Here is a 22,005-nt window from a genome sequence, read left to right as displayed (position 1 = left end):
TGTTTTTGTTCTTAATAGTATTTGTTTAAAACAGTTCATGATATAAATTGCATGTTATATAATAAAAGTATTTTCAGTTATGTGATAAAGATGCTGAAGTAATCAAATGCCCTTTTCATCTTTTTTAGTTTTAAGAAATGTAGGTATTACAGTGTAAAAAGTGAAGAAAGGCTGGTCAAAAGCAAGTTTAAGTTAATATTCCGCTAATGATTGGTAGTGGATTTTTACGGTGCTGAGTTGCCAGCCCGACGCCCAACCTTCAAAGAAGGCACACCCATTCATGCATGCATCTAACTGCATGTCTTTAAATGTCACTTGACTGCGGGGAGGACATGCAGACTTCACACAGAAGTGAGCATGTGAATATGATAAATGATTTCAGGATGGGTATTCAGCAGAATATCCTGGACAAAGGAAAAGGGGAGTACTCATATTAATTGCTAGAGATGCTCCAATAGTGATAGAAATGGGGAAAAAGGATAGTAATGAGAGATTTGTGGTAATAAGTAGCTAGTGACAAGGAAAGAGAATTAAGCTGGTGTGTTATGAAAATTTAGGGAGAAATAATCAACTTTCAGCAGGGAATATTACTTATAGGTGGGGACTGGAACTTGATTTGCAACAGTGAGAATGTATTTGGGGCAACTAGAAGGTTAAAAATAACCAAAGAGGGTGGATGTTTGAAGAAATTTTTGAAAGTATTTGGTAGGGAACACGTGTATTCAGTAGTGAGAATTCAGAGAAAATTTACATATTATTGGCCAAGGTAAAATAACTGGGATGGACTAGACAGAAAATATATTCACAGGAACATGTGTATTTAATTGAAAATTCAACAAATATCCAATATCTGTTTCAAATTTTGTGCAGGGTAATGATGTAAAAATGAGACAATGGCACTTCCTCACCTACCTGTTAAAAGCGAGGAATTTAAGAAATGGGTAGTAGAAATTATTTGGGTGCTATTAGGGAAGATAGAAATTTCTTCAGAAGTTATAGCTCGTGAGTGGGATAAAATGAACAAGGAGTTTAAAAACAGGATAGAAATAAAAGAAAAAGAGAGATGGTTAAGAAGTAATAAGAATTATTTAGAGGGGCTGGCAAAGGTTAATTTATTATACAATAAGAGGAATCTTACAGAACAACAGAGAGGCACAACTGCAGAGTGTTAAAGTGAAATTAAAGGAGTATCTAAATAATGCACATGAGTTTAGAAAGATTGCTGTTAAGCAATTGTTTTTAATAATAACTCCGGAACACAAAAACTCGTAGCACAACAACTTAGGCAACAGGAAGTAGAAAAGGTTGTTGCCAAACTTAGGGAGTTTATAACAAGAAAAATGACCAGAGATCCGGTAGAGGTATTCTGGAAATTTTATGAAAATTTATATAATGCAGAGGAATGCCGAACTCAAGAATAAGCATAAATCGAAATATTTATGTAAGACTTTAAGGATGCCAAGGTTAGATGCAGATGAGACTGAACAAGATAGGAGGAGATGAGATAAAATCTGTGAAGTATAATCAAGCTGCAAGATAGTCAACCCACCAGATCCAGCTTTGTATAGGCCTACTTCAATTCTAAACCATGATTATAAAGTGTTTGTGTCTATAATAGCTAAAAGAATGGCAAAGGTGATGCCAAAATTGATAGCTATGGATCAATGTGGTTTTGTGGAGGGGAGACAAACATTTGACAATGTTAATAGAATAATGATGATCCAGAGGAAAGCATAATGACAGAAAATACTACAGTTGTTGGTTGGTCTTGAGGCAGAGAAAGCATTCAGCAGAGTAAGCTGAGATTTTATGAGACGGGCAATGGAAGCATGTGCATTCCCTGATACAATAATCAGGTTAATCAAGAGGAAATATCAGGGATCAGTAGCGTATATATTAAAGTGGGAGGGTTCCTCTCTGATAAATTGTGTCTAATTAGAGGGACCAGGCCGGGTTGTCCTTTTTCCCCTATGTTATTTGCATTATATTTAGAGTGATTGGCAAAGTAAGGTACTCAGAAGTTCAAAAATATAATTGGTATGATAATCAAAAAAAGTTGGCTTTATTTGCAGATGATATTTTGTAGCTGATAGAAAAGGACATCACAGAGCTGTGGAGCATTCTGAGATTGTTTCAGTTTCTTCGACATATACATTTAATGAAGACAAAATAAACACCATAGCTATAAACTGTTCCCACACATGAATTGGTTCAACAATACCCATATTTATAGCAGCACAATAAAATGAAGTATTTAGAAGTATGGGTTAAAAAGGATTCTGTTATGGCAGCTAAGCATATGCGGGAAAACACTAAACAAAAGATAATACGAACATTGAGAAACTAAAAGCTCTTGTTTATGGATATGGATAGCAAATACAGGCAGTGAAAACATTTTGTTCCTTCAGTTTTATATACAGGGCATGCATATTTTTATCAACCAGAGGAGAACTTGTGGGTAGTAATTAATAAAATGTTGAAGTATTTTATCTGTGAGGAGAAGAGGGCAAGGGTCAAGTGAGATAAGTGGATCCTTCCAATAGAACAAGGTGGTTTGGGATTACCTGATTTGAAGAGGTATTGTAGAGCTACACATTTAAGGCTAATGCACATAACACAAGCAGAAAGCAATAATTTAAAATGGAAAGATATGATGGTGAAGCAGGGGGGAATTCAGTAAATAAGGAGAGAGTAGAATTTTGGACACAGATCCTTAGGGAGAATAAATGCACCCATACAGAATATTATATTCATAAAGTAACAGATGAGGAAAGGGGAACGATTCTACCAATAGGGATGACTGCAATTTGGGGTACCGATAATAGGCAAGAGGGGCTGGAATTTACTGTAGAAAACTGGCAAAGGATCCAAGGTATTGGGAGCAAATAACTAAAGAGGCAAAGGCAGTAGAAAGGGAAGAGACCAAGAAGACATTTGGACTGTAGGCTAGAGACTGCCTTCCCTATCAGGAATTTATATCAGAATTTAGAGAAAGCAAACGAGATAGGGGAATTGTAAGTGAAAGACCTGTTGTGGTAGACTTTTTGATTGAGTCTAAAACAGACACTGCTGTTAAAAAAAGGGATAATTAGTAGGGCATATAAAATATTGCATTATAACTGTAGAAATCAATCAGAGGGGGGCTAGAAAAATTAAGAAAGGGAATTGGATAAGCAATTCACAACAGAACTATGGGAGAGCATATGAATGGCCCCCAAATATGCAACAAAGTCTAGAAGATGTAGAATATTTGCTTAGAAATGTTTGCACAAGTATTTTATACCCCAAACAGAGTCCACAAAGAGTTTTTCCTCAGGTAGATGTCAAATGTTGAAACAAATAAAAACGGATATAACACAAGCTGTAAAAATAACAAAAAATGTATAATAAAACGGCTGAAGAACCAAAAGCTCAAAGGCTAAAAACTGTTTATTAAAACATTCAGTATCAGTAAGCCCTTTTGTCCTAGAGTCAGGACTTCATCAGTCTGAATGAAAATAAATACAGACACCCTTTATATAACAATTAAAAGAGCACATGACTTGATCAATGCCTAAGGTTCTTCCTTTTTAAATAAATGTTAAAATTTTCTTTATCATTTAATCCTGGTGGATGACAAGCATCAAGTCTTAACTGCCACAAATATTCCTTCCCATCAAGCTCATCTTTAGCAACAAAAGTCATTTCGTAATTTTTAATTTGCTCTAAAACAACTTTAATCATTCCAATACAGTTACCAAAATTGTAATGTTTACTTAACACATTTCTTTCATCTTTGACATTAATCGCATGCTGGTGCTCATAAATTCTTTTGTTCAGTTCTCTAATGGTTCTACCTATATAAAATGCTTCACACGTTGAACAAATAATAAGGTAAATCACAAACTTAGAATCATAAGAAAACCTTTCTTTAATCCTGATATTTATATTTCTGATTTTAAGTTCTGTAATACCATTAAACAAGTAACTACAAAAATGGCAATTAAAACATTTAAATATTCCTGGCTAGCTTATTGTTTTAGAAGGTGGACACAGCTTAGATTGGAAATTCTTGAAGCTTGTACCCTTCTTGTGTCAAATGTTGGACATGTGATGGGGAAGAAAGAGGTAACTAGGAGTGTAATGAGTTGGCAGACTTTAAAAATACCCTACAGAGTATTCTGTCAGAAATACTGAGTGAGCAAATATGTATAACTAAGGAAATTTGTTTTTTGAGCTAGGATACAGAATCTGAATTGCCTAGATGTAGTAAGGTCTTGGTGCATTTAATTCTGATGACTGCCAAAAAAAAGCAATTACTAGAAAATGGAAATGAAAGTGTAAACGAACTGTATTAGAAGTAATGAATACTGAAACAGAGATAAAATAACTTGAAGTGGGATCTTTAGAAAAGGGTAGGAGCAAACTACATAGACAAAAGTGGAAGTTGTTTGAACAATACATGCAGAATAATGTGTTGGAGGAGGAGTGAGGTTTAAGGGAAGTTAGGAATTGAACAATGTTGGATTGATGATAATTTTATAAAAGAATGTACGTGATGTATAATGTTTGTAACTGTGAACATGTTAACATGGTTTATTTTCTTTTATACAAATTTATGTTTGCATATGTCTTAAGTGATAATTCAGCAAAGGTGCTAAAATATTAAAAACTAAAGAAAAAAATGAAATGGAATTTTCTACTTCTCCCATAGTTGTTTGATCTCAAAGTTGGTATATATAATTAGCAGGGGGGTATGGGGTGTCTTACCCCCCCCCTGCATTAAATAGGTTTTCAATGTTTTGTATTATTGAAATGTTTGTGTTTCAGTATTCTGTATTTTTATCAAATAGCATAGAACGTTATATTTGTGTATGTATACGTATGTGTGTATGTGTGACAGTCAACTGAAAATGTCATTTTCAACTAACAAATGATCAAACACAAATGTTCAAACATCAGCTGTTGGAAAGTGAATCAAAAGAAAAGTAAAATATGTTTTTGTGGAGGGTCAAGCTCCATGCCCTCCCCACCCCCTTTTAATTATGTATACTAACTCTGAGATTGCAGTACAGTGAGGAAAGTGCAAAGGCCCAATCCCCACTGCAATGTGATCTTGCACGAAGTAATGCTGTCATTCTCCAAAGAAATGCCTCTTCAGTCTATTATGCTGCTATTACAGATGTTCGACATTTTTAATGTTTATTTGTATATCTGTCAGCCAGTATTGTAGCTCAGAGTGGATGTGGTGCCAACTATGGTCTCTACTGAAATGTATTAAATTCCAGTTAAGTACCACTGAAATCATGTGTTGTGTTTTGCTTCTTTTAGGAGGTTGAAGAGTTACTGAGTTTTGTTGAGACCCAAGGATTCTTGCATTCTCCTGGGTTGCAGGATTTCTGCAGGTGTCTGGTTACCAATACACTAGGAGAGCCCACATCTCTTTTCCACATCACCCCAGAAAAGCCAGCTTCACATCGTATCCTGACTGAAATCCTGGTTCACATGCATGCTGTGCTGCTGTGCAGTAACAGCATTTTGCAGTCTCCATTACGTAACATAGCACTGCGGCCAGCAACAATGAGGGTAAGTATGAACATTTCTGTACCAAATTAAAAAAAAAAAATAGGTTCATTTATTATCATGTAAGGTAAACTTAAATTTCCTTATTCAGTGATTTATGTATATTTCCTGAAAAGAACTTGTGGTCATGTATAATTTGTACATTTATGTGTGAAGATAGGTATTTATTTAGTCGGTAATCCATTTCTTACTAATATGTGTAACCTTTCCAGGTATGCATTTTTAGGTATGACTGATTGTAGTTACAGACTTTAATTAGCGAGTCCTGAATGAAGTTTCTGTCTGAGGAGCATGATCAGCTTAATCAGTTATTTAGGCCTAGAGAGAGGCTTACAGCTGTTACCATTTACTGATATCATTGAAATGAGTGCAGACATTAAATTCCTTTGTACTGGGAGGCCTTGCATGGGGAGTGAATGTTCCAAAGACCAAATTACCACAGTAACAGCTACAAACAAATACAATCTGAGGGTCATGCTGCTCAGTGCTAGAAGTCTAAATCTCAAAATGCACTCCTTAAAATGGAGAACATCAACATTTGTGCTGTAACAGAGACCTTGTTCAAGGCAGCAGATAGCACCCCTGCACTACCAGGCTATAACTCATTCCATACCTTTTCAGCCCCAGAACTTTGACCGAAGCTCCAAAGGTGGTGGTGTTTCCATATTCATAAAGGATGCGCACACCTCCAGACTGGTAGCCCAACGTGACGCATCAGAAATACTTCAGGTACAGCTAACACTGGGTAAGACAGCAATTCAGGTCATAGCCTGCTATAGGTCCCCAACCATGACCCAAGACTCACACTCCACTTTCCTAAGCACCCTGGAGAATATTAGGGTCCAACCTAACACTCTCATACTGGGTGACTTCAACTAACCCTCCATTAACTAGGAAAACTACTCATGTACCAGTACACTTGCCCAACATTTCCTGGAATTCATTAATTCCAATGCCCTGGACCAGCTCATTCTTACCGCCACTAGGGGTAGCAGCATTCTTGACCTGGTCATTACTAACGTGGGTGACCATTGCTCTGTACCAATAGTTAACTCCTCCCTTATTAGATCCGACCACAAACTAATCACCTTGAAAATCCACATCCCTCCACCCCCCACCCCCACCCCCGCAAAGGTAAACACCATGAAAAACTTCTCCAAAGCTAACTTTGGGCTCCTAAAAACAGAGGTGGCTAACTTCACAACACCCATGCAATTGGAGAACAGCTGCATGACTGCCGAATCATACACTAATGCCCTGTACAAACACGTACACAAATGCATGGATCTTGCCATACCCAATACAACCAAGACGCTGTTCTCCAAAAAAGGAAGCCAATCTGGTGGTCCACTGCCATAAACAAACTCTACAACAGAAGGAAGAAACTGTTGAGAAATAAGGTGAAGTCCCAAGCCTGGAAAAACTCCTTTATCAGCCTCAACAAAATGTTGAGATTCCTCATCAAATCCTCTAAAGCTAGCTATGAAAACAGAATTGCAGCAGCTAGTAAAGACAACCACAAGGCCTTCTATAGTTATGTAAAGAATCCCGATGGCAATACCAAGATTTGCTCGGAGCTGTTGCACAATGGCACCTCCTATACCGAGCCAACAGATACTACCAGTATACTGGCTGACAGATTCAGTGCCAACTTTACCCCTCTCTCCCCACCAAAGGACCAATCACAATATCAGTAGATTGCCAAGCACCCAGTATTACTGCTGCACAAGTTAAAACAGCACTGTCCAAGGCCAAGAATACAGCTTCTATGGGGCCTGAGAATATCCCTGGCTGTATTCTACATGAATTATAGAGTGAACTGGCACCTCACCTGTGTGCTCTGTTCAATCACAGCCTCACCTTAGACTTTGTCCCTACCAAATGGCGCACTGCTGCAGTCATTCCTCTTCACAAAGGAGGAGAGACTACAGACCCCGGGAACTATCGCCCCATTAGCCTGACAAGTCTGATATGCAAAGCTATGGAATGCATCATCATGTACCTAATAAATAAAGATATAGGGAACCTCCAAACTCTGGATCCCACACAGTTTGGTTTTGTGAAGGGTACATCATGCCTGCTCAACGTGGTCGACTTCTTTGAGTCAGTCACCAGAGCTGTGGATGAAAGCAAGGTGGCTCATGCAGCCTACCTTGATTTGGCCAAGGCCTTTGATACCATTCTCCCGCTCAGGGATCATAAAAAAAACTCACTAAGCTAGGCATCAACCCCTATATCACTAGGTGGGTTGCAAATTGGCTCACAGATAGAACCCACAGTGTGAAAGTAGCTGACTCCAAGTCAGACTGTTGACCAGTCATGAGTGGAGTCCCACAGTGTTTGGTCCTGGGTCCTCTCCTGTTTGGTATCTACTTCCCTGAAGTCCAGGCCAACACAAAGGGCCTCTGGCTGACAAAGTTCACAGATGATTGCAAGTTGGGAGCTATTATTAACTCCCCAAGTGATGTTGACATCCTATAGAAAGGCCTCACTGAGACCAATGACTGGTGTCAGAACCATGGCCTTAAGCTCATTGCCAAAAAATGTGTCTTCATCCCCTTTGGGAAAAACCCGGTTCCAATGAATTACTACATTGATAGTAGTCCACCGAACACAGAAGGTTTCATAAGAGGTCTGGGAACACAGGTTGACAGCAACCTCTCTTTTGACGACCACATTGCCACTGTGGTCAGAAAGTCCTTCTATGTGTCACATCTCATTACTTAGGGTTTTGCATCCAGGAAGAAAGAGGTCATTGTCTTCCTCTACTCTTTCCTCATTAGGCCATTCATCAAGTACAATGCCCCATTTGGCATGTACCTTACTAGACACGTAAAACAACTGGAGAGGCTGCAAAAATACCTCACAAAGAGGATCTTAGGCCTTAAACACTTGTCCCATATGGACAGACTCAAAAAACCCCAACTATTCTCTGTCTCATATCACCTACTTAGAGGCGATCTCTGCTTGACTTACAAAGCCATGTCTGACCCAGCTCTGTTAGAAATGCTACATCTAAAGAAATCCCAATCCCTCCGCACTACACGCTCCAGAGACCTCAACCTCATTTCCACAAACAACAGAACAAGCTGGAGGGACAGGTTCATAACCCACAGATTTCCCATGCTATGGAATAGACTTCCCATACATGTCAAGCAGAGCGCCTCACTGGCCCTCTTCATGAGAAAGCTTGATGAGTGGATGGGAAATAGAAAATTCACCCTGGGGATCACTCCAGTGGTTCTACTTGACAGAGGCACTGGGAACTAAAGTCAGGTGGCATGATGTCAAGGGTAATCCTATGGGCTAGGCTTGTAAAGGCTCCAGGGCCATTAGCCTAGTACACACCTATGAACCTATGAAGATCTAACTGGTGTTGTATTCTGTGACTAGCCTTCTTTTATCCCCATGGGTGTCTCAATAACTTAAAAGTCCATTTTTGGACCCAGGCTTTCCTCACTTCATTGAGATTTGTTCTGTATCTTGCCCTGCAATAATCAACACTGTGTACAACTACTGTGAACCATTTCTTGTTGTGCTGAGTTCCATGGAAAGCAAGAGACAGACAGTAAGAAAGACCCACTTGACCCACTAAATTTTCCTGTTTGCTTTTCAGCAAGAAACCCAAAAGCACTGAAGGTCCACAGAGGCGCAAAAAACAGATTAATGAAAAAAACGAGCCAACAAGGACCAACATGCTGTGCATAAATTAAAACCAACGTTTAATATAAAAATTAGGATTAGTGCTTTCAGGCACAATGCCCTTCATCAGATATCTCACAAACTCCCCACATTCATTAAAAACACAAAATAGCCAATGAAAATCATTTAAAATAGTAATTAAATGAAACAGAGGCTGTGTTCTCATATCTGCCTTCTCTATTATAATAGCCAATGGAAACACAGTTTCAGGCACTCCTCCACAATACTCCAACCAGCATGTAAGTAGTCATCTATGCCCTTTAAGGGTGGGTTTAAATGTAAAGACACCATTTAACCCAGGGGCATGATCCGCCTGTAACTCAGTAGTCAATTCAGATTTGGCAAGTTCCGTACGATGGATCAAATCGCCTCCTCTTCGATCCACAGTAATAAGTTGAAGCACCATGAAGTAAAACACATGCCCATTGTTATTTGCATGTTTTCCTGTTTTACAGAATGTGTCTCAAGCTATAAACCTAAATTGTTTTCATTTTAATTTATTTTACACTGCATAGTAAACATGCAGTGCTGATTGTTATGGTTTGTCTTTCATTTGTTTTTGAACTGTTGTTCTGATTAGTAGATAACCTTAGCTGTATGACCATAACATCATTTTTTGCCTCTTCCTTCAGAATGCTTATCTACCAACAATGTTGGAAGATCTGTTGAGTGAAGCCCGGGGATGGATAAGAGAGAAAGGACAGTGGTACCGTAAGTATGAATTGAAGAATAGTAGCTGAGTAATAAAAAGGGGCCATTTGATGTTCAGTAATAGATCACTGTTGTAGTAGCCTAAGCTATTTGGGTCCCATTTCCAACTAACTGGCCAGATATTTAAAGCTTAAGGACACCACGCACTCTATCGGGAGCTTTAGCAAAACTTCATATATAAAGACATTTAGAGCACCAAAATCTTCAGAGCTTTCTTGCTGCCATAGTGCAATTCTTATGTGGGCTTTATGGCTAGAAATCCTTCAAAGTTGGGCAGATAAGTCCTGAGGAAAACATGTGCCTTTTCTGTGACATTATTGGTTATGTTGGCTTGGAAACTTATTTGGCAGGACTGTCACAATCGGTAGGGGATTATTTACTGTGTGAATGCTTATGTGAGCATATTATGTAAAAATCTATTTTTGACAGTATTTCCTAGATATTCATGTAGGTTTTATGTGATAGATCAGGAAATAGTGCTTTTGGGGACCATCAGTGGTTTTATTTCCTCACAACCACCTTTTTGCAGTGACAAAGTTTACTGGCTTGTCCAAGCTCCCCTACCCTTCTTCAGTGTTTCCTTATTGGCTGAACCTATGGGTCAATTACAAATCACGTCAGTTCTTTCTTCCCCAGTCTGTAAGAAGAAGAATTTTGGCAGACTGGCTCCAGATGTTCATTGTGTTACCCTGCTGCAGTCATTACACTTGGGTTATCCTGTCGTCAAGAGGTCCCGCAGGCCGGATTTCCAAAGTCTTGGTCCGACGTCGGTTGCAGTCGCCTTATCCCTGACGTCAGTGTGCCAGGGGTACATATATTGCAACCGACACCATTTTCTCCAGTCTTTCTTGCCGCGCGGTGCCCGAAGCAGAAGCAGTTCGCAAGTGCCGGTCGGCCGACTCCTGAGATTTTCGAATTCGAATTTCAGACCAAAGTCTTCTATAAAGCAAAGTACCCCGTTGGGGAAACTTTTCTTGCCTCAGACCGATGTCAGAAAAAGTTAACAATTGTATTTCTTGTGGGAAGCAAATACCTCATAAGGATTTTCATTCTTATTGCATACCTTGCCTAGGCCCTGACCACGACGTCACTTCTTGTCGTTTTTGTGCTATATTTAATAAACGTACTATTAAAAGACGATTTGATTTTGCATGACACTTTTTTGGCAGAAAATTTAATTATAACATGCCGTCGGAGCTTCCGACTACCAGCGTGCACAAAAAGCGCAGGGATAAGGATCGACAGCCCAGGCCTAAGCCTGATTCCGAGGCCTCGGTTGATCCGGTCTCCGGTTCTCCGGTTATCAGTGAGGCTCCAACGCAGCCTCTGACTACCGCAGTCCAAGAAACCGAGACCGCTACAGATATTTTGACGGAATGTACTAGGCTGATGCAGTCTTTTACTTCAGGCCCTACCGACGATTTATCTTCCAAGGACGTCGGTGCTTCTGAAACGCCATTGGTTTCTGAAGGCGTTTTCAGACCGACGACTCTTACAGTCAAAACGTTTTCCAAGTCGAAGACTCCTTCCAAACCGAAAAAGGCTTCACTTCAGTCTCCTGTTCAAGGCCCTATGCCTAAGAAACAGATGCTCAAGATGGCTGAAGATTTGATTTCTTTTATCAGGGGTTCTCAGCCTCCTCCTGACAAAAGGCCTAGACTAGAGGAAGAATCTGCTTCCGCTGATCAACTGTCTATTTCTTCGGATTCCTCTGAGGACCAAGACTATTCCTTCTCTTTTTATGAAGATTCTGATGCTGAGGACTCTATTCCCTCAGCTCCCCCTCCAGAGGATTACTCTTTTGGGGAAACTTTACACACTATGAGGGAACATTTTCACTGGGAAGGTCAGGATTACTCTGATTCCAAGAAACGGCTCAGAGAGTTTCTTTTACTCCCCCAACACAGACCTCTAGCCATCCCTCCTGTTTTGGACATTGTGGATGATGTCTATTTAGAATCCAGTTTCAACCCTGACTCTCTGCCTCCTGCTCCGGCCAAGCCTGACAGATACTACAGAGTACCTGATTCCCACAAATTTCTTTACAAAAGCCCAGTAGCTGACCCAGAGACTATCTCCCAGGGTCCCAAGGGGGCTAAGGCTTCCATGGCTAAAAATCGAGTACCTTCTGAAAGGGATTCAAGAGCACTAGACAGATGGGGGAAAAAGGTTTACACCTCAGCCACTTTAGCTATGAGAGCTCTAAACTGTCAATTTCATATGCTTAAGTATCAGCAATTTCTGATCTCTCAGTTAAAACAAAAGATAACCACCCTCCCTCAACAATCTGAATTGAAAGAAGTACAGGATTTGTTGCACGCCACCGAGCAGGTAGGGAAGCATACCTTGCAATGTGGGTTTGATTCTTTAGAGGCCTCCTGCAGAGCAGCTGTCACTGGATCAGTTATACGTAGGCATGCCTGGTTAAAGGAACAAAGTCTGCCTGATCATGTTAAAGCAAAACTACTAGATGCTCCCTTACAGCAGGATGTTCTTTTTGGTGTTAAAGCAGAAGAAGTTTTAAAGAAAATGGAAGATAAGGCAAAATCAATGCAGACAGTCAAAGATTTCCTACAAGTACAACCCCCTCTCTTCAGCAGAAACTGGACAACAAAAAATTGGTCCTTTCCAGCCACTGACAGGCCTCAGAGGGGTAAATACAGGCGCCCAAGGGGCAGAGGACAACCACAAGCTCAGTATAAACCTCGCCAATGGGACACTCCAACCCAGAAGGGAGGAGAAGACAGGTCTCAACCCACCAGAAAACAAACTCAATGACTTGCACCTCAGCTGGCCAAACAAAACTCTTTTGTCAGCTCCCCTGGGGGGAAAGCTAGCACTATTTGCAGACAACTGGCACATGGTCACAAAGGACAAATGGGTACTAGACATAATTTTACGAGGATACAGATTCCACTTTCACACCTTGCCAATAAAAAGAGGAATGCCAGACCTGCCACAAAATCAAAGGGCAGAGGCTCAAAAACAAATTACAGCTCTCATGGCCATGAGAGCCATTCAAAGGGTACCAACTCAAGAGCAAGGCCAAGGATTTTACTCAAGACTCTTCCTAGTACCCAGAAAAGAAAATGCTTGGAGACCAATTCTGGACCTTTCAATTCTAAACACTTACTTACAGGTTCCCAAATTCAAGATGCTAGCACTACAGCAGCTACTTCCCATGTTGGGTAAGGAAGCATGGCTGGTAACGCTGGTCCTCAAGGAGGCATACCTGCATGTCCCTATCAGACAAAGTTGCAGAAGATACCTCCGTTTCATTGCAGGTTCAACCCATTATCAATTCTCTGCACTGCCCTTTGGCTTATCTACTGCGCCCAGAGTATTCACAAAATGCCTGGCACCAGTAATTACATACTGCAGACAAAGAGGAATTCAAATATATCCATACCTGGACGACTGCCTCATTGAAGCAGAAAGAAAAGACATTCTCTTACAACATCTGGCTTTTGTGAAGCAACTACTGAATTGTCTGGGGTACACAGTAAACGAAAAGAAGTCAAAACTAGTACCCTCACAAAAAATTACATTCCTGGGTGCCAGCTTGGACACAATGGCCCAGAAGGCTTATCTTACACCAGACAAGCAATTACTACTGACTCAATATTTCAAAACAATGGCAACAAAGACCCAATTAACTGCAAGAAAAATTCTGCAGGCTTTGGGCTTCATGTCATCTTGCATTCTGATAATACCATTTGCAAAACTGCATATGAGGAAATTACAGTGGTACCTAAAAAGCATATGGTCTCAACACAGCCACAGCTTGGACACAGTGATATCTCTCATTCCCTGCCTTCAACAGGAATTTCTATGGTGGGCACAGGCATGTCACCTCAACAAGGGTCAGCCTTTCACCTTGCCCCCACCCAGGCAAACTATCACAACAGTTGCTTCAGACTATGCCTGGGGGGCATACATGGCAGGGCAATGCATTCAAGGCCTATGGACTGCAGAACAAAGAAAACTGCACATAAACCAAAAAGAAATGCTAGCTGTACAGAAAGCTCTGACAGCCTTCAAGGATCTACTACAGCCTGGACAACTTGCAATAAAGACGGACAACACCACAGTAATGTGGTACATAAACAAACAAGGGGGCACACATTCCTACCCTCTTTGCAGGCAAGCAATAATCTTATGGAACCCAGCTCTGGCCTACCAAGTCCAGTTACAAGCTCAATTCCTGCCAGGACAGAAAAATACATTGGCAGACGACCTAAGCAGAAACATCAAAGATCCCCACGAGTGGAAGCTAGACCCACAAATATTTACAATGATAACTCAAAGATGGGGCCTACAAAATATAGACCTGTTTGCCAGTCCTCAAAACTACCAGCTGACAAAATTTTGTACAAGGACATTCCACCATCAAGCTTGGAAAGTGGACGCTCTCTCCTTCAGTTGGAAAAACCTGACAGCATATGCCTTTCCTCCATTACCTCTTCTCACAAAGGTTCTTTTGAAGGTCAAAAAGGAGAAACCTCGAATGATTCTCATAGCCCCAGACTGGTCACGCCAGCACTGGTACCCGCTATTGAAGAATATGGCTCACAGTCCACCATGGATATTGCCTCAAATACCTCATTTGCTCACGCAGCAAGACAAGCAGATTCTACACAGCCAGATCAAAACCTTAAACCTGGCTGCATGGCAGATCAATTAAGCATCCAACCAGCCCCTCTTTCACAAGCAGTGCTGGATGTTATTCTAGAAGCCAGGAGGCCAAGCACCAAGAAGGCTTACTCGGACAAATGGAAAAGGTTTTCTGCTTGGAACCAAGCTAAAGGCCAAGACACAACTCAGCCTCATATGCTTCACATTCTGCAGTATTTAGCTGAGATGTTGCATAAAGGACTTTCCTTCTCCTCAATTAAAATCCATGCTTCAGCTATTTCAGCTCACTACGACACGAATCCACCTTTATTTTCACATCCTCTCCTAAGGCAGTTCCTCAGAGGGGCAAAAAACATTAGACCACCTAGAAGAGCTCCTACACCAACATGGGACCTCAATTTTGTTCTGGAAAAACTAACGTTACCTCCCTTTGAACCAGCTTTTTCTGCAGACCTTCAGTTCCTATCTTGGAAGACTGCCCTGCTCCTAGCAATAACTTCTGCTAGGAGAGTTTCAGAATTGCAGGCACTTATGGCAGTGGAACCTTTCCTAATTTTTCATCAAGACAGAGTTTCTCTACGAACTAATCCTTCCTTCATGCCTAAGGTAGTTTCCAGTGTAACTAAATCAAACCATCCACCTACCCACTTTCTACCCCAATCCACAGAACAAAGGTGAGAGACTCCTGCATTCCTTGGACATTCACAGGCAGCTTCGTTACTACTTGGACAAAACTAAGGCTTTCAGAAAAACTGACCAGCTCTTTGTTTCCTATGCTACAGCCTCTCAAGGGAAGGCCATATCCAAGCAAACCATTTCTAAATGGATAGGCCACTGCATCCGATTCTGCTACACCCATCATGGGAAACCAGTTCCTCCTATCATTAGATCCCACTCTACCAGGGCAACAGCTACCTCTACAGCCTTTCTCAGGGGGGTTCCTACCAAGGAAATCTTAGAAGCTGCAACTTGGAGTTCAGTGCACACCTTCACCGAACACTATCACTTACCTCTTTATTCTAAGTCCAGGGCAGGCTTCGCCACTGCAGTTTTGCAGGGCCTCATTGCCTCCACTAACCCTCTATTATGCCTCCACCCTACCTTAGCTCCCAAGTGTAATGACTGCAGCAGGGTAACACGATGAACATAGTACAGTTTTGTACCTACCATAAATGTAGATGTTCGAGTGTTCACCCTGCTGCAGTCCAGGTTACCCTCCCTCCAACCCCTCTGATCTACTGGCTAATCCTCTGCTATGCCTTACTGATGTATTTGCTTATAGCTGAAGGGATTTTGTGTTTGTACAGTGTTCACACCATTTGGTACTGATTTGGATCACCTTTTTGGGGGCACCTGACATCTGGGGCAAGAAAAACTGAAGAAAATGGCGTCGGTTGCAATATATGTACCCCGGGCGCACTGACATCAGGGATGAGGCAACTGCAACCGACGTCGGACCAAGACTTTGGAAATCCGGCCGACTGCGGGACCGCCTGACGACAGGATAACCCAAGTGTAATGACTGCAGCAGGGTGAACACTCGAACATCTACATTTATGGTAGGTACAAAACTGTACTTTATGCCTCAGCTGCTGGTGGGTGAATCTGTTATAGCTGGATTTGGTTCCTTGGACAACTCATCGTTTTCCCTGTGCACCCTGGTGTTGCACCTACAGCGACTTTGGGCCAGAGGATAGAGATGTCATCTGCAGATACAGGGCTGCCATCCATGACCAAGGGAGAATCATTCTTGTCAGTCTTGGAGGAAGGGGTGGGTGAAGGTCTATCACATGGCTAGGAAAGGGAACGTGAGACCCAGTATAGTATGCATGCATTGGCCTTTTTCCAGGGCGTTTCCCAGGAGTAAAAAATTTAGAAAACTTTTCATTTCTCCTGTTTCTACTTCAGTGGATGGGGAATTTTTGCTGAGATTTGTTAGGGAGCTCATTTCTGCTTTTACTTTACTTACTTCCTTTTCATAAAAGAAAAGAAAAAAGTTCCCTCACCTTCTGATTCTGATTTTCAGTCAGAAGAGCAAGGATTGGAGGGAAAATGTTGCTCTTCAGGATTTTCTTCCAAACCTGAAGATCCTTATTCTGAGTGTATTTGCTTCAGATTTCCCTTCTTTTTCTGAAATTATATCTTAGAAGATAAGAGTTTTTTTTTCAGTGGGATCAGAATGAAATTACTATTGCCCAGCAAATGTATTATGATTTGTTACAGGCTGCGGCTATTCCTACTCTTTTATGTGCTTTATAAAATGTTTTTTTTTTCTCACAGTTAATAGTTTACCTGACAGTAAATATCCTGCCCCTAGGAAGTCTGACAGATTATACAAGCTATCTCAGATTCACAGATGCTTGTTTTATAACCCTAAAGCAGGCCCTGTAGTGATTTCCCAAAACAAAACTAAGCTGCTAGACAAATTGCTAATGCTAATCCCATTTCCTCTCACAAGGATGAGAAAGCTTTTGAAAATTATGGGAAGAAAGTTTGTTATTGTTCCACTTTACATTCAGAATTTTGAACTGCCAGGCTCACATGATAATTTTTATTCAGATCCTTTGAAAGCATGAAAAAGTTAACTGGTAACGTTCCTTCTTCTGAGGTGAAAAATTATTTGAATGCCTCTTTACTGTCTGTGTCTTATGTAATTAAACATGCTGTGAAGTGTTCTTATGTTGCTGCTAATATTGTCACCACTACTGCTACTTCTGGGTCTATTCATGCCAATATTTGCTTGGCTTTGTTCTCGGAATCTTCCTGAATATGTTAAAACTGACATTTTAAATTCTCTCTTGGGTAAGGAAGTTCTGTTTGTCCCTTCTGCTGCTGAGGTGCTTAAGAGATTAATGAGAAAAGAAAGTTGATTTAAGGGGTGAGCCAAGTCCTCCAGCCCTTTTTTAAGGCAAATACATTTTTTTCCACCTCAGCTCCCTTTTTCAAAAAGTAATTCAAGCAACAAGATGCCACCAAACAATATTTTAATAATCAATGACAAGGAGTCTCCTAAAATAAAGGGAAAACCTCTCAAAATCAAGGACAGCTCACCATCCCCCGGCCATTTCTCCCTCTCCCTGAGTCTGCATCTTGCATTGTGGAAGCAGATTATTTCAGACAAAGGGGTGCTCAAAATCATCCAACTGGAGTACCCTTGGCAAATAGAGTCCCTCCCTGCCTTTCAGGGGACTCCTACTTGACCAGCAAACCAGTTATCCCTGTTTTATCTAGTTATAGAACAAATGCTACTTCTGTGAGTCATAGAACCAATGCTGACCTGCCAGATGGGCAAAGGGTGTCATTCAAGGATTTTCTGGTGCCAAAGAAGTAGCTTGCAAGCCTGTGCTGGACCTTTCCTTTCTTAATATTTAATCAAGGTGCCATACTTCAAAATGTTATCCCTTCAGAACTTGGTACCTTTTGTCACCTTACTAGCTTTCTTGGTAAAGCCAAACTTAAAAGAAGCTTACCTTTATATTCCTGTTGCCAAGCATTTCAGCTGTTTCTTAAGATTTTCTGTATCTTGCTCATGTTATCAATTCTCAGTCTTACCTTTTGGACTATCTACTGTTCCAGTTACATTTACAAAGTGTCTGGCTCCAGTTATTACTTACTGAAGACTTTAGGGCATTCACATTTCCATACTTGGATGTTTGTCTTATAATTTCAGACTATTTTTCCATTTTTCAATAGTCCATAGCAAATGTTCCAAATCTTCTACTCGGCCTGGAGTTTGAAGAGAACTAATCTGTGATTTCTTTTCACAATTGTTTTCTTCCTGGATGCCGGTTAGATTCTGCCCTGGGAAGAGTATTTCTTCCTCCAGCCTACAGAGCTGCAGAGGGATATTCCAAAAGCTCTTCTTGAAATTTTTTCCAGTCAAACTAAGTATCACCCAGGTAATTCCTCAAGACTTTGGGGTCATGGCTTCTGTGATTCTTAGGATTCCCTTGGCCAGACTTCACAATATGAAAAATCCAATGATACCTTAGGTTGGTCTGGACTCAGCATCTGCACCCTTTAGATCTTCATTTCCCTATATTGGGATTTGTAAGTTGGGAATCTGTATCATGGATGGTGCAGTTTTCTCATAGGTTCATAGGTAAGTACTACGCTAGCTGCACTTGTGGGCCATTTTAAACTTAACCAGTTTCCCTTTTATGCTAAAATTAACCTATCCCATTTGGTTAGAGATTTGCCTTATCCATCTGATGGTCGATAATTATATATTACCCCTAATGATAATAACTAGGACTGTACCATAGATAATTTCAGGGGACCCATGCATGGGATAAAGCATTTAGGAGATGCTGTGGTCCATTAGTTATACAGAGGGCAATCGTGGGGTAAATTTGCTGTTTTCCATCCATAGATCCAAGTTGAATATAGACAGGGATGAACTATGTTTTAAATGGATGGGGAGTCTTTTCCAGAGCAGAGGTATCCTCTGCAAGATATACCTGTCCCACCTAACCATTTTGTTAAAGTTGCAGAAGAGGTTTAGATCCATAGTTCAAGTATTTCTGATGTCATTTAACTTGCTGATCTGCAGTAAATCTATCGGTATTGGGTCAAAGGATGCCTTGTATGTCAAAGGTTACCACTTATAGATACTAAGTATAGTGACAGGGCTTTGCATCAGTCCATGTAGGGCACGTTGTTCAGGCCTTGTATCCTTTTAGTAAGTTTTCTCACAATCCAGATCTCCCATTGTGCCATCTATCCCTTCAGCTATCTGTCATAACATATGCATCAGACTAAATGTGGGGAATGGTTTCCAAAGATGTGAAAGTGCAAGGACTGTGGAACAATCTCGACAGTCAAAATCATATACATGTCAGAGATGATGACAGTGATAAATGTCTTTTTTCCAAACACCTTTATTGAATTATCACTTGTGACATAGGCAATTTATACTCATATAAAAGTAATCACACTATAATTAACAGATATTTTACTTCACATATATTGCTGTATATCATATAACCTAAGCAACATTACATAATTCAATTCCTGCATTTTTTTAAACAAGAAATATCTTGATTAAACCATACTTACTATATAGGCAATCATACATTTATATAAAAGAAAACAAACCACACTGACACAATCTGAGTTGCAAGCATTTTACATCACAAACCATGCGGACACACTCCCATTTGCAAACATTATACATCACTTATAATCTACCCAATCTTTTTCAGTCAAACATTACAAAGCTCATTTAAGTCTTGCCTTCTTTTAAACCTCATTCCTCCCTTGTGTGTATTGTTCCCACAGTTCCCATTTTTCCTTTGTAGTTTTCCCCTTTCCCTTTTTTAAAGATCTCAATTCCAGTTGTTTTATCTCTGTTACTATATTCATTACTTCTATTATAGTCGGTTTACATTTTGATTTCCATTTTCTAGTAATTGCGTTTTTGGCAGGCACCATTATTAGACACAGCAAGGCCTCACCATGCCAAGGCAATTCAGATTTTGTATCATAGCTCAGAAAAATCATCTCCCTCATCAGACCAATCTGCCCACCTAGCATCTCCGACCGTGCATCCTGCATGGAATACTTAAAAGTCTGCCAGCTCACCACACTCCCAGAAAATATGTTCCCAATTAGCTGTTTCTTCTCCATCATGCCTCCAACATTTTGCTGTATTCCTGAGGAAGAATTCTCTGGAGTCTGCTTGGGGTATAGAAATATCTATGCAAACATTTCCAGGCAAAAATCCTAAATCTTCTAGATTTTGTTGCATATTTGGGAGATGTGCATATATCCTCCCGTTCTTTCTTTGTGAATTGTTTATCCAGTCTCCCTTCCCAATCCTTTCTAACCTCCTCTGATTTATTCTTATAACTATTATGCAATATTTTATATTTTCTACTAATTATTTCTTCTTTAATGGCAACTTCCAGTGTAGATTCTACTAAAAATTCTACTAGTGCTGGTCTTTCATTTAGGAGCCCTCCCCTATTTCTTTCTCTTTGCCTATACTGTGATATCAATCCCTGATAGGGAAGGCAGTCTCTAACCTGCTGTCTATATAAATTATTGGTGTCTTCCAATTCTGTCAACTTTCCCTCCCTAGTTATTTGCTCCTAATACTTTGGTTCCATTGCCAGATTTCTCCAATAAATTCCAGCCTCCTCTTGCCTATTGTCTGTGTCCCTAATTGCAGTCACCCCTGTTAGCAGAATCTCCTTTCTCCAATCCCGTCTTGACTTAATTCTTAGAATACTTTGTGCTACATTATAGATATAGTATTCTGTATAACTATTGTTATTCTCCTTAAAGGCTTGCATCCAAAATCCCAGTCTCTCCTTGTTTCTTGAGTCCCCCCCCCATTTCATCATCATCTCTTTCCACTATGAAATATAGTTTTCTGCTTGTGCTATGTATATTCTAGATTCTAGATACTACAGGAATCCTTCTCTTTTCTGATTCTCTCTCCATTTTATTTAGGTTGGAACTACTGGTCAATGGCTTTTTATCTGATTGGCCTGATGGCTTAACTTTAGAAAAGTCTTTCATCTTGCTGGTATAAAAGAATTACATTTTGTAAGATTCAGTTGTTTTGTGCTTGGCTGTTCATCTGTATGCGGCTACAAGATTTGGACTGCTTCTAAAACTATCTGGAAATACAAAGCTGATATAAGTATATTTTTTACACTTGCTGTAACTGTTTCAGTGATATTTAGCAATCCTATGCTGCATTTTTTGTCTGGTTGAATTTATCACTGCTTTTCAATCTGCACTTGTTAAAGAAACTCCATCAGCTTGTTACTGTACTGCTCTTAGGTTGTTGTTTTAACAGTATTCTGCAAAAACTGTGTTTGTGAGCATACCTCAGGGTTAGTGAACTTATTTTCCAAGGAGTCTTGATACTACATGAATCCTTTTCTGTTCTGATTCTGCCTCCATTTTATTTAGGTGGGAACTACTTGTCAATAGCTTTTTGTGTTTTTATGTGATTGACCTGAGGGTTTAACTTTAGAAAAGTCTTTCATCTTGCTGGCATGAAAGAATTACATTTTGTAAGATTTTGCTCATTTGTGCCTGGCTGTTCACCTGTGGCTGGCTGCAAGATTTGGACTGCTTCTAAAACCATCTGGAAATACATAGCTGATATAAGTATATTTTTTACACTTGCTGTAACTGTTTCAGTGATATTTAACAATCTTGTGCTGCATTTTTTATTTTGTTGAATTTATCACTGCTTTTCAGCCTGCACTTTTTAAAGAAACTCCATCTGCTTGATACTGTACTGCTCTTAGGTTGTTGTTTTACTAATATTTTGCAGAAGCTGTGATCTAATGTTGTTAATCTTCGTTCATTCCTTACTGATGGGTTATCAGTTTCGTCCTTGGAACCGAGTCGGCCAGATATCAAGCTCGTGTCAGC

At 40.2% G+C, this 22,005-nt stretch overlaps 1 protein-coding gene across 1 annotated transcript in view; it reads left to right on the top strand.

Moving 5' to 3' along the window:
- The window catches only part of LOC122812984 (E3 ubiquitin-protein ligase rnf213-alpha-like), a 1,982,151-nt gene that overhangs the window by 1,539,929 nt on the left and 420,217 nt on the right, over window positions 1-22,005 (top strand). Inside the window, 2 exon segments of the mRNA XM_044085079.1 lie at window positions 5,311-5,565; window positions 9,897-9,975. Of these exon segments, the coding sequence (XP_043941014.1) occupies window positions 5,311-5,565; window positions 9,897-9,975 (334 nt within the window).

This window comes from Protopterus annectens, chromosome 10.part0 (genome assembly GCF_019279795.1).
Source record: "Protopterus annectens isolate FY-2018-M chromosome 10.part0, PAN1.0, whole genome shotgun sequence".
In the NCBI taxonomy this organism is placed as follows: Eukaryota; Metazoa; Chordata; order Ceratodontiformes; family Protopteridae; genus Protopterus; species Protopterus annectens.
This window is presented reverse-complemented; position numbering and strand designations above follow the sequence as displayed.